The sequence below is a fragment of the Oryza glaberrima genome, chromosome 10 (genome assembly GCF_000147395.1).
Source record: "Oryza glaberrima chromosome 10, OglaRS2, whole genome shotgun sequence".
Taxonomy (NCBI): domain Eukaryota; kingdom Viridiplantae; phylum Streptophyta; class Magnoliopsida; order Poales; family Poaceae; genus Oryza; species Oryza glaberrima.
In genome coordinates this window covers 18,050,845-18,062,035 of record NC_068335.1, presented here as the reverse complement: position 1 = coordinate 18,062,035, position 11,191 = coordinate 18,050,845, and the positions used below count along the sequence as shown (strand labels likewise).

The following is an 11,191-nucleotide window of genomic DNA, read 5'->3' as shown; positions in this document are numbered from 1 at the left end:
ACAAATGCATGAGATATAAATCGTATATTGCTCATAATGCAAATATCATCAGCATGGTTCTTACACCTATCTAGGCAAAATTGAAGTGACATAAGATTTGGGAACACCACCTACACTCTATTTTTTTTTCAGTCTTTACATTGTTGTAATTTACTTTCAACGCCAGGATTGGATAAATTTGAGCCATATCATCCTTTGAAATTTATGTTGATCAACAAAAAGTTTCTATCAACTTGTTAGCCGACATAAGTCTTTAATTTGTCTCTGTCAATTTGCTTGAAAATCATCTGCAATGCCTCACAAGTCGCCAATACGCATGCACTCTCATGAATATAGACGTCATGTATTCATTTAGCAGTCTACCTAGAAATTCCCCTTCGATCGGTAATAACAATCCTCCTCGATTATTTTGAGTGAAAAAAATCTCACATATGTTAACCTCTGTTACCCATGAGATGGCTCACATGATTAGATACAAATAACTAATGAACACTCCTACATCCTAGTACATGAATGATCATTAGTTAACTTGTTTTTGTTTATGAAAGTGCATCTAGACCCCTAATGATTTTGATGATTGATTACAATACGATTAGAGAGGACTAACACTTTTATTCAAGCAAATATGAAGGTTGTTATGTCCTCGACATGTTGTAATGAGATGCATACCCCATGAATGCGACATCACGATGCAATGCGGCAATGATCAAATGGTATATTGTATCTTTTACCTTACATTATGTCGTAGGAATGTCGTACTATTAAGAGGGATACCACATACATATTATTGGTAGAATACTAGTGCTCAAAATGCTTCATCTTTGTGTGAGTTGAAAAACCTAAGTCAAAATTTCAATCCCGAGTTGTTTCACTTGTCACAACACTTACACCGGGTTTCTTTGCAAGTTTTTCAACATCTCTTGAAGGTTTTGGACCATGTTTTATGTTGGGTTTGATAGCCCATGAAACTAGCTTTCCATAGAGTCCAAGATCTTCGAAATCAGAGTTCGGAGTAAAAAGTTATTGCAGTTTTACTTGAGCAACATCAGGCTATCCGATTTGAAATCAGACTATCCGATGTATCGGACTATCCGATTTTTCACAGAACTTCACTCTCTGTCTTGATTTGAAAAAAATCCTATCGAGTGAGTTTTTCTAAGTATGGGAGTATCCGATGTTGGATCAGATAGTCCGATGATACAGAGACTCCGAAATTTCATAGAACTTGAGTCTCTGTTTGAGGACGAAGTTTTTGCTTCTAAAATATCAGATACTCCGATTTAACATCAGATAGTCCGATGTCTCGGAAAGTCCGAAATTTCATGGAACTTCGTTCTTTGTTTCTCGTTGCCTTGGAGGTTTAAAATATCGGACTATCCGATCTTGTATCGGACTATCTGACGTGGGCTGAAAGATTCCCCTCCAACGGCCACATTTTTGGGGGGTCTATAAATACCCCCCACCTAACCCTTTTCTAGGGTTACCCAACTCATTTCATTCTCATTCACTTTGGGTTGAGCTTGGTGCTAAGGTGCTTTAGATCTTTGAGCTCTTTCTCCCTCTCTCAAATCCCTCCTTGTTCTTTGTGTGGTGGATCTTGGTGGTTGTGGATTTGGTGTTTGATGGTCTAGTGTGTGTTTCAGTCGATCTTGAGCACTAGGGTTTGACCAAGAGTTGTGTGGTGTTTGTTACTCTTGGAGATTGAGGACTCCTAGACGGCTAGGTGTCACTCTTGAGCCACCGATCTACGTGTGGTTGGCCGAGAGAAGTTTGTGAAGGTCGGATCTCGCCTCTGCAAGGAAAGAGATACCCTTTAGTGGAAGGAGAAGTGCTTAGTGCAACCTCTTGAGGAAAGGGTTAGCAAAGACCCGGCTCTTAGTGAGCTCCTCAACGGAGAGTAGAATCCCCTCAAGGATTTGAATTCCGGGAACAACTTCGTGAACTTCATCATTGGTGATCTCCCTTCATCCTCCTTTTAGCTTTGCTTAATTGTGCCGCTATAGATCTAGTCGCTGTTTGTGCTTTACTCTTGTTTATGTTATAGATCTACTTGTTGTGCTTTATTGGTGGATCAGACAGTCTGATCCAACATCAGACTATCTGATATTTTCGGATAGTCTGACTGTGGATCAGACTTTTCGATCTTATTTTAGTTTTAGCTTCCGCATAAAGTTTTAAATTAGCCTATTCACCCCCTTAGGCCTAATTGACCCTTTCAGTTTTTACATGTTTGTACTTAATTAATGATGGTAATGTCAAATTATCACCAACTCTCTGTCGCTGGCGACGCTTTCACTTGTTCTCCTCTCGGTTATTACCGCTGTAAAATTAGCCACGCCATCAAATCCAAAATTAGTACAATGCATTTGTCCAACAATGAAGCCACTAATCTAATTGTATCGAGATTACCGAAAGAGTATCGTACTTATCTACCAAAATGGAATCATTAGTATCGCCGTTGTTCAACATCAACCACCAAAAATTAAACGAACAAACAACTTAATGATGTACACGTGTAATTAAGTAAAAATGTATCCTTACTCTGATGAGCCTATATAATGCTAGTACTAGCTAACAGCGTAATTAAGCAAGTCATTAGCTGCTAATTAATTAAGCAACAGCACGAGCTTAATGGCGAACGCTAAGCAGCTCGCGCTGTTCGCGATGCTCGTGCTGCTGCTCGCGTCGTGCGCCGCCGCGCGGCGCCACGGCAAGCCGGACCCGTGCGACGGCGGCGGCGGCGGCGTGGACTCGCATCTGCCGCCGGGAATGCGGCGGTGCTCGTCGCCGGCGGTGTTGGAGGACGGGACGCCGGCGGTGATGACGGTGAACGGGTTCGAGGAGGGGGAGGACGGCGGCGGGCCGGCGGCGTGCGACGGGCGCTACCACAGCGACCGGTCCCTGGTGGCGGCGCTGTCGACGGGGTGGTTCGCCGGCGGCCGCCGCTGCCACCGCGGGATCCGCATCACGAGCCGGCAGAACGGCCGCTCCGTGGTGGCCACCGTCGTCGACGAGTGCGATTCCCGCCACGGCGGCTGCAAGGACGACATCGTCGACACCTCCGCCGCCGTGTGGAGCGCGCTCGGCCTCGACACCAACGTCGGCGAGGTCCCCGTCACCTGGTCCGACGCCTGAGCCGCCGCCTCTGTCGTCACCGGCGGCGGCGGCGGCCGGCCGGCCGGCCACCGGCGTTGGCAACGCTTGTTTGCATGGAGTACGTGTGGTATGTGTCAGTGTGTCAGTCGTGTCAGCGTTGCTACTCTCTTGACGTGTTTGGTCGAGTAGCAAAAATAATGTGCTCTTGATCTCTTGCATTTGCATGGTGTGTGTTTCTGCGAGTTATCTTGTAAGGGTGACCTGTTGTGGTCTGTCTCGTGTCAGTTTGATTCACAGTTTGGAATGTTCGTGTTGCCATTTCAAAATATTTAGTCCGAATTTGGTCTCTCATCTCGATCTCAAATATTCAAACCAGGCTAGAATCATCCAAGAATGTCTTTAAATTTCTCAAAAGGAATTGCTAAAAAAATGTCTTAAGTTTGTCCCCTAAAACTCTGGAATTTATGATCATCAGATCCCATGTGGAAATGTCTAACAGTTTTCTTTCCCTAAAACTTTCGAACTTATCATCGTCAGATCCCATGCAGAAATGTCTAAAAGTTCTTTTTTCTAGTTTACTACCATCGCATCCCATGTGACAATGTGTATTTTTCGTCCTAAAACTTGTAAATTTATAACCGTGTCGGATCCCATTTGGGTGTTGGAGAAGGAATGTTTTGTCTAGGAGAGCAAGCGTGGCTAACCACAATACGGAACATGGTTTTTTATAATTATTATAGACAAGTTATATAAACATTATTGTAATTTTATAGTTACTCTAATTACTATAGCTAAGATTTGAAAATTCCACTTGAATATCCAACCAAACCATGCATCTAAAATATGGTATATATAGAATTGGTGTAAGATAGTATCGAGATCGACAACCATTATTAACGACAATGTACTTTTCCAAAACTTTTGGTTCAATCTCTACGCCCAAAACCCCCACGTTTCAACTGTGGGGTATTACATTCTCTGCATAGAAAGAATTGGTATACCATATGAACCAACTACAAATACCATCTTCTTCAACTTTCCTTCAACTCAATCTTTCCATTCCATGATTTACATTGTTCCTCGTCGGTTATTTAATCTAAGAGAAAAAAAAACATCCAGCAATATATATATATATTTTTGTTCTTGAGCTGTTTCTAATCTACCAATCTGTTTCTTCCACGTCTGCAACATCGCCGTCCCGCGCCGTGACGGCGTCGCCGCCTCCGCCTAAAACCCCCTCCTCCTCGTCTCCGCTTCTCCCCCATTTGATGTTCCTCCTCCGCGCCACCGCCACCTCCACCTCCACCGCCGCCTCCGCCGCCGCCGCCTCGCTCCTCCTCCGATGCCACCACCCGCTCTCCCCGCCGCCTAGAACCCTAGCCCTCGCCCTCCCCGCTCGCCCTCCCCCCGCCCTCCTCCTCCCCTCCCGCTTCCGCCTCTCCTCCTCCGCGTCCTCCTCCTCCCGACGCCGCGCGACCGGTGCCGCATCCGCATCCGCGGGCGCGGGCGCGGGGAAGGGGAAGGGGAAGGGGGGCAAGTCCAGCGGGGGGAAGGCGGCGGCCGCGGCGGCGGCGGGGGGAGCGGCCATGTCGGCCTCGGCGGGTGGGGGTGGAGGTGGGGGAGGGAAGCGGACGGTGGCGGATGTGCTGATGGGGAACGCGCGGGACGCGGCGAGGAAGGCGAAGAAGGGGGCGGCGCCGTCGCCGAAGAAGCTGAAGACGCAGCCCCAGCCCGCCGCGGAGGCGGATGGCGGCGCGGTGGCGAAGCCGGAGGAGAAGCCGCATTCGCCGGTGAAGCCCAAGCGGTCGTCCTCGCCGACTAAGTCCAACTCGCCGGGTGAGGGGAAGAGGTCCGAATCGGTGGCTGCTGGCGCGAAACCGGAGGCGAAGGAGAAGCCCTCGCCGAAGAAGCCTAAAACCCTAGGTGCCAAATCCGACACCAAGTCCTCCGCGGAAGGCGTTGAGAAGGAGAAGAGGAGGTCACCATCTCCGACGAAGGCGAAAGCGCTAGCTTCTGAATCCCAGGACATAAAGAAGCCCTCCTCACCTAAGAAGACCAAAGCCTTGGATGCCCCCAAGTCTGAGGAAAAGGACACCACCCTTGAGCTCAAAAAGAAGGGCAGTGAATTCAATCCCATGGCTGCTGCTTATTGGAGCCCCGAGGAGCCCGTGCCGTTCCTGTTCCTCGCTCGGGCACTTGACCTCATCTCTAATGAGTCTGGAAGGATTGTTATCACGGAGATCCTATCGAATGTCTTCCGCACGGTGATTGCCACAACACCAGAGGATCTCCTCGCGACAGTATACCTCTCAGCCAACCGGATTGCGCCGCCTCATGAAGGGACTGAACTTGGAATTGGGGATGCATCAATTATCCGTGCACTTGCGGAGGCATACGGCCGCAGAGAGGAGCATGTCAAGAAGAACCTAAAGGTAATTAAATTGGGGACAATGTAGGTTCAATCAATGAGCAAGCATTATGAAGCTGAAGTCCTAACTTGAACATGTTTCTGTTGGCCATTGTAGGAGTTGGGCGATTTGGGGCTTGTTGCAAAAGCAAGCAGGTTGTCACAGAAGATGATGTACAAACCGAAACCACTGACGATCTCACATGTACTTGCAAAATTCCGGACAATTGCAAAGGTTTTATTCCTCTCATTTCTCATTACCCATTATTCGGACTGATATTGTCAACATGAACTGAACATTCTTGTCTTGATGGTAACGAGATGATTGATTGTCAGAAGTAAATCCACACTGAGTAGTAAGCAATGGGATTAGAGGGAGGGTACTCTAGTTGCAGAATGCACTACTATGCATTGTCATTTCAGAGATCATTTAGCAACCATACTTTTTTTTTTCATCAGGAATCAGGCAAAGATAGTCAAGATAAGAAAAGAAATCATATCAAAGGACTTCTCGTTGCCGCAACTGACTGTGAACCTCAATACATTACACGACTACTTCAGGTAAATCATTTTAATGTGCCTGGTGTCCATGAGTATACTGTAGTCTTTGCCTTTGCCTGAAGCATCAACTGTTACTTGTTACAGTCGAAGATGAGGATTGGGTTAGCAGAAAAAACCGTCCAGATGGCTCTTGGGCAAGCTGCTGTGTATTCTGAAAAACATTCTCCACCGTCAAAAATCCAATCCCCTTTTGAAGAGGTTGGCGCACATTTCTTCTATTTAAAGTTTTACCGTAATGTTTGATTAATGTGGATGAGTTTCAAAATACTTGCATTGTCTGCGCAATAGTAATGTTTGATTTGAGTGGATGGATTTCCAAATGCTTGGGTTATCTACAGATAAATGCACATGATTCAAGAGGTTTTCAGTTTGCATTCAACATAGTTCTAATTTGTTGATCCCTGCTATTCCTACTGAAAGTTTGGCCTTAGAAAATTTGATACGGTTGCTAGCTCAGGAATTGTAATGGCACTATTTTCTTGAGTGCTAGCAATCCTTCTGTAGTCACTGCATCTAGTTAATCTTGGTGGTGCATCTAATCTACATTGGAACTTATGTGAGTTGCAATTTTGCGTTATGCTCTTGAGAGTGCTCCTGCTAGCACCTGTGTGGAGGATTATTAATGTGGTTTGCTTGTTCAATACCATCGTATTTTGTTTCTGGCATCATATTGAAAGCTGTGCATGAATACCAACAATTATGATATGTTCTGATGCTTATTTTAAACTTTGTTCTTTGAAGGCTGCAAAAATAATTAAACAAGTATATTCAGTTCTTCCAATATACGATAAAATTGTCCCAGCTATTCTAGAAGTTGGTGTTTGGAAACTTCCAGAGATATGCAGTTTTTCTATTGGTGTTCCTGTTGGTCCTATGTTGGCAAAAGCAACAAAGTCTGTCTCAGAGATCATAGACAAATTTCAGGGTCTTGAGTACACTTGTGAGTACAAGTATGATGGTGAACGGGCTCAGGTACGAACAAGCCCATGATCGGTTAGCTTTTCTTATATTCTGATCCAGTAACACTTGATACTTTGGAATGAAGATACATTGCCTGGAAGATGGATCAGTAGAGATCTATAGTCGTAATGCTGAGAGGAACACTGGGAAGTATCCTGATGTTGTTGATGCGGTTTCTAGGTATACTGTCCTATTTTTTTGCCACTATCGTGATCTCAGATTTGGCGGTCCACTCATTGTTTCCCTCTTTTTAAGGCCTTTGATGCTAAGTTTACCTTACACTGCAACAGTTGTCGACCACCAATGGTTCAAATTCTACATACATATATATGTACAGTTTGGTCAACTTGTTATTTATTAGGTGCTTTGCTAGATTTGTTTATTACTTTATTAAATTTAAAACCCCCTTCTCTTTACTTTATCATGTTACGTCCACATGTACTAACACTGTTAAGCCAAACCCGTATAAGCTATTTAACTTGCCCATCTATTGTTCATTTGCTCTTGCACATCTAGTTCCGAACAAATATTATCCTGTTGCATCTAAATGCAGATTCCGGAAGCCTACAGTCAAATCATTTGTCTTGGACTGTGAAATTGTTGCTTATGACCGTGAAAAGAAGAAAATATTACCTTTTCAGGTTTGTATTTCGTCCCAAACAAGATTTTTGTTTGGTTCATAATGACCACCAATATAAATATGATTATACAACACCAAGCAGTTCAGCTAGAATTTTTATCTGTTTCACATTAGTAAATTTTTGTTTGTTTTATCGCCCTTGTTTTCTTAGCTGATTTTTATGTATCTGTTAACACTAGCTCTGAGGATCCAGTGATTGATTCTTCTTTCTTGCAGATACTTAGCACACGGGCCCGCAAGGGTGTTACCATAAGTGATATCAAAGTGTCAGTCTGTACTTTTGGCTTTGATATTCTTTACATCAATGGCAAGCCTCTTCTCCAGGAACAACTGAAAGTTCGACGAGAGGTATTGTTTTTTCTGTACTGTTATGAGCTGTATTGTTTAAGTTCATCTATCCATTGCTATCCCATAGGGCACGTTTTAACAAAGCCATGGCTGCAGTTTTTTTACAGACTATATCTGAGTCAGAATCACTTATTTGTTCAGCCGTGCCTGTTGTTACATTTATCGCATGTGCTGCATATGTTTTCATGAAAAAAAGGATCTGTTGAAGTCTATTTCATAGCTGATACACATGAAGTGTTATTTCCTCAAATCCAACAAAATAAACCTAATTCAGTCAAATGTTTCTGGAGATATTCCATTGACACTGAATGCTTGCAGCATCTTTACAACTCCTTTGAGGAAGTACCAGGTGTTTTTCAATTGGCAACTTCAATTACATCAAATGACCTCGAGGAGATACAAAAATTTCTCGACACAGCTGTCAACTCCAGGTAAATGGAATTTCAGTAGCAGTTGGTTTAATTTGGGCCAACTTATCATACCTGTTTCTAGTTTGGTCTGCCACCTTGCTTGTTCTAGAAAATTCAACGGAAGTTCAATCGTTCTCTGCAGAATTATTTATAGCAGATACTGCTCAATTTCAACTTTGTCTTATTGTTAAGTTGATTTCTATTGAATTCTTGTGAAAGGACACCTTACAAACTATTAGCCCGCCTAGGATGCATATATCTGTGAAAATAAGATGTCAAATTAAACCATGCAAAATGTAGCATTATCATGACTTTAGGACTCCAGTGAAGGAATAAAAACATTTTAGGCAGGGATTTTTAATGATTTTTGGGTGTTGCAAGTTTGCAATTAGACTATTGGAGTTATGTCCTGCCACTAAGATCAATCGCTGTGCAGTTGTGAAGGGTTGATTATCAAGACATTGGATAAGGATGCTACATATGAGCCAGCAAAACGATCGAACAATTGGTTGAAATTGAAGAAAGACTACATGGACAGGTCAGATTTCATGCTGTGCCAGATTTTACTCATCTTTGATTACACAACAGATTAGATCTAGTAAATTGATGTGGGCTAGATAAAAAAATCATGTGTTTATCCTATATGTTACAGTCCAACCATTATAGTTTTTTGTGTACCATTTACTCGGCATAGGATCATTTAATTGTTTTTTTTTCTTGGGGAGCAGCATTGGAGACTCTTTGGATTTGGTGCCAATTGCTGCCTTTCATGGGAGAGGAAAACGTACAGGTATGCTTTCTTCCATCATACGTACTGAACATAAAAATGAGTTAAACAAAGTAATGTGTATATGGATCATTCCTCATGGATTTATCTGTGTCCGTTTGGCTCGTGCTTACTAGGTGTATATGGATCATTCCTCCTGGCATGTTATGATGAGCAGAACGAAGAATACCAAACAATCTGCAACATAGGTATGTTGGTTTTTTAACCTTATCCTGTTAGTATGATGATTTGATTCATGTTTTATATCTTGATCCACATTTAGGCACTGGATTTTCTGAGCAACAGCTTGAGGAGCGTTCTGTGAGCCTTCGAACTAAAGCAATACCAAAACCAAAGGTGGTTCAGCCTGCTATTGCATGATTATTCTCTTTTTATCTTTTATTCATTGTCTTGTCCTGTTGTTCTGTTCTACAGTTGTGCTTTCATTTTTTTTAGGCATACTATAGGTTTGCTGACACAATGGACCCAGATGTGTGGTTTGAGCCTTCAGAGGTAATGACCACCTTAAACTTTTGACTACCGACTGTTTCTTAGTTGTACTCGTACTTCTTGTTAGGGGCTTTTGCCATCACTCACTGCTGGTCTGGAACTCTTGATTTGATTGACCTGGGTTTGTCCCATTCTTCTCAAATCTGAACTCAGTTTATGATATGAATTTCTACTTATTCAACACTGATGCTTTATGTTTTACCCCTATATATTCTACATTTTTTTTGTTGACGTTACATTCCACTGTTTTTGAATTTCATATCTTCCAAATGAACTATTGTTTGATCTCTAGATTTTCTATACGTGTACCATAGCACCTTACTACATATGGAATTGACCGAATTGTTTTGGGAATTTTCTAGAACTTCTAAGCATATTTTTGTGTAGTGTTTTACATGGTTTTATTGAATTTGCTGTTTTACTTCTTACTTCCCCGGATATATTTTGACCCAAAAGTTTAAATTAAGGGGTCTAGGCAGCTTTGATTTAATTTTCTGATTGTTGAGGTTTGCAATTATATTTTGTTGATCCTCAGGTTTGGGAGGTGAAAGCTGCTGATTTGAGCATTAGTCCTGTGCATCGTGCTGCCAATGGTATAGTTGATCCGAACAAGGTTGGTTTTGCTATCCGCCGTAATCCCGTTCTGTAGTATATATGCATGAGTGCATGATTTTAGTACTAATAGCCAAATTGAACCAGGGCATCTCCCTAAGATTTCCTCGCTTGTTACGTGTTCGTGATGATAAAAATCCAGAACAGGCAACCACATCTGAGCAAGTAAGTTTCTCCCGCTTGTTTCTTTCTTTATGGCACGATCTTAAGATTTCTCATGCATGACTACTACTATGTTCAAATTCCCAGGTTGCTGATATGTACCGTGCACAAAAGATATACCATGCGAACAACAATAACGATGATGAGGATGATGACTAGACTATGAGGTAAACACCGAACTTATTTTAAATCTCCAGATAATTGTTTGGTTAGAAATATTCATTCATCTGAATATTTTCCAGGCCACTAACAAGAGTTCATGTCCAGGATTTCGTTTCGTCTTGGCCTCGACGTTCTGATTGGTTGACATGTAGCGTTGTAGGTGCGAGATTCGTAATGTGATTCTTTTTTTTTTTTCACACGCTAAATCCAAACTGGTGGTGCGGTGTTGCACAGTAGGGAATTGAAGAGCATGGCCGCGTCGCGCGTGTGGCGCTAATACAAACCTTCCTGTTAACCTGAGATGTACATACATGATAACATGAGTGACCCTTCGATTGGCAAGGGCACTGTTTGATTTTTATCTAGACATGCACTGTTTGATTTTTTTTTTAAAAAAAATCCATCGTTCACTGATGTTCTAAACATGTTATCATCATTCCAACTGACGGCTCATAGATTGGAATGAAATTCATTCTACACAGGGTTGGGGACTTGATCTCTAATTCCTCTGATTCTCTGAAAAATTGCGCCGTAAATGCCATTTCTCGAATTCTTTC

General features: G+C 42.8%; 2 protein-coding genes across 3 annotated transcripts; both read left to right on the top strand.

Annotated features, from left to right (window-relative positions):
• Positions 1-2,631: 2,631 nt before the first annotated feature.
• On the top strand, positions 2,632-3,135 carry LOC127753406 (putative ripening-related protein 6). Its single transcript, XM_052278896.1, has one exon. It carries the CDS (start codon positions 2,632-2,634, stop codon positions 3,133-3,135), a length of 504 nt encoding a protein of 167 aa, XP_052134856.1.
• Positions 3,136-4,336: 1,201 nt separating this feature from the next.
• LOC127786333 (DNA ligase 1) lies at positions 4,337-11,048 on the top strand. 2 transcript variants are annotated; one of them, XM_052313703.1, is made up of 18 exons: positions 4,337-5,528; positions 5,622-5,738; positions 5,963-6,064; positions 6,149-6,262; positions 6,806-7,036; positions 7,110-7,204; positions 7,578-7,665; positions 7,881-8,012; positions 8,331-8,443; positions 8,859-8,960; positions 9,151-9,212; positions 9,326-9,397; positions 9,472-9,545; positions 9,645-9,701; positions 10,234-10,311; positions 10,398-10,475; positions 10,560-10,639; positions 10,740-11,048. In XM_052313703.1, exons 1-17 carry the CDS (start codon positions 4,365-4,367, stop codon positions 10,629-10,631), a joined length of 2,751 nt encoding a protein of 916 aa, XP_052169663.1. In that variant the 5' UTR covers positions 4,337-4,364; the 3' UTR covers positions 10,632-10,639; positions 10,740-11,048. The 2 variants fall into 2 exon arrangements, with proteins under 2 accessions (XP_052169663.1, XP_052169664.1); XM_052313704.1 differs by having other exon boundaries at positions 10,715-11,048.
• The last annotated feature ends 143 nt before the right edge of the window (positions 11,049-11,191 follow it).

Coding starts and splice junctions, on each gene's coding strand:
- LOC127753406 (XM_052278896.1), top strand. CDS start 2,632: ATGGCGAACGCTAAGCAGCTCGCGCTGTTCGCGATGCTCGTGCTGCTG.
- LOC127786333 (XM_052313703.1), top strand. CDS start 4,365: ATGTTCCTCCTCCGCGCCACCGCCACCTCCACCTCCACCGCCGCCTCC. Junction 5,739..5,962: donor AATTCCGGACAATTGCAAAG/GTTTTATTCCTC, acceptor TTTTTTCATCAG/GAATCAGGCAAAGATAGTCA. Junction 7,037..7,109: donor ATGATGGTGAACGGGCTCAG/GTACGAACAAGC, acceptor TTTGGAATGAAG/ATACATTGCCTGGAAGATGG.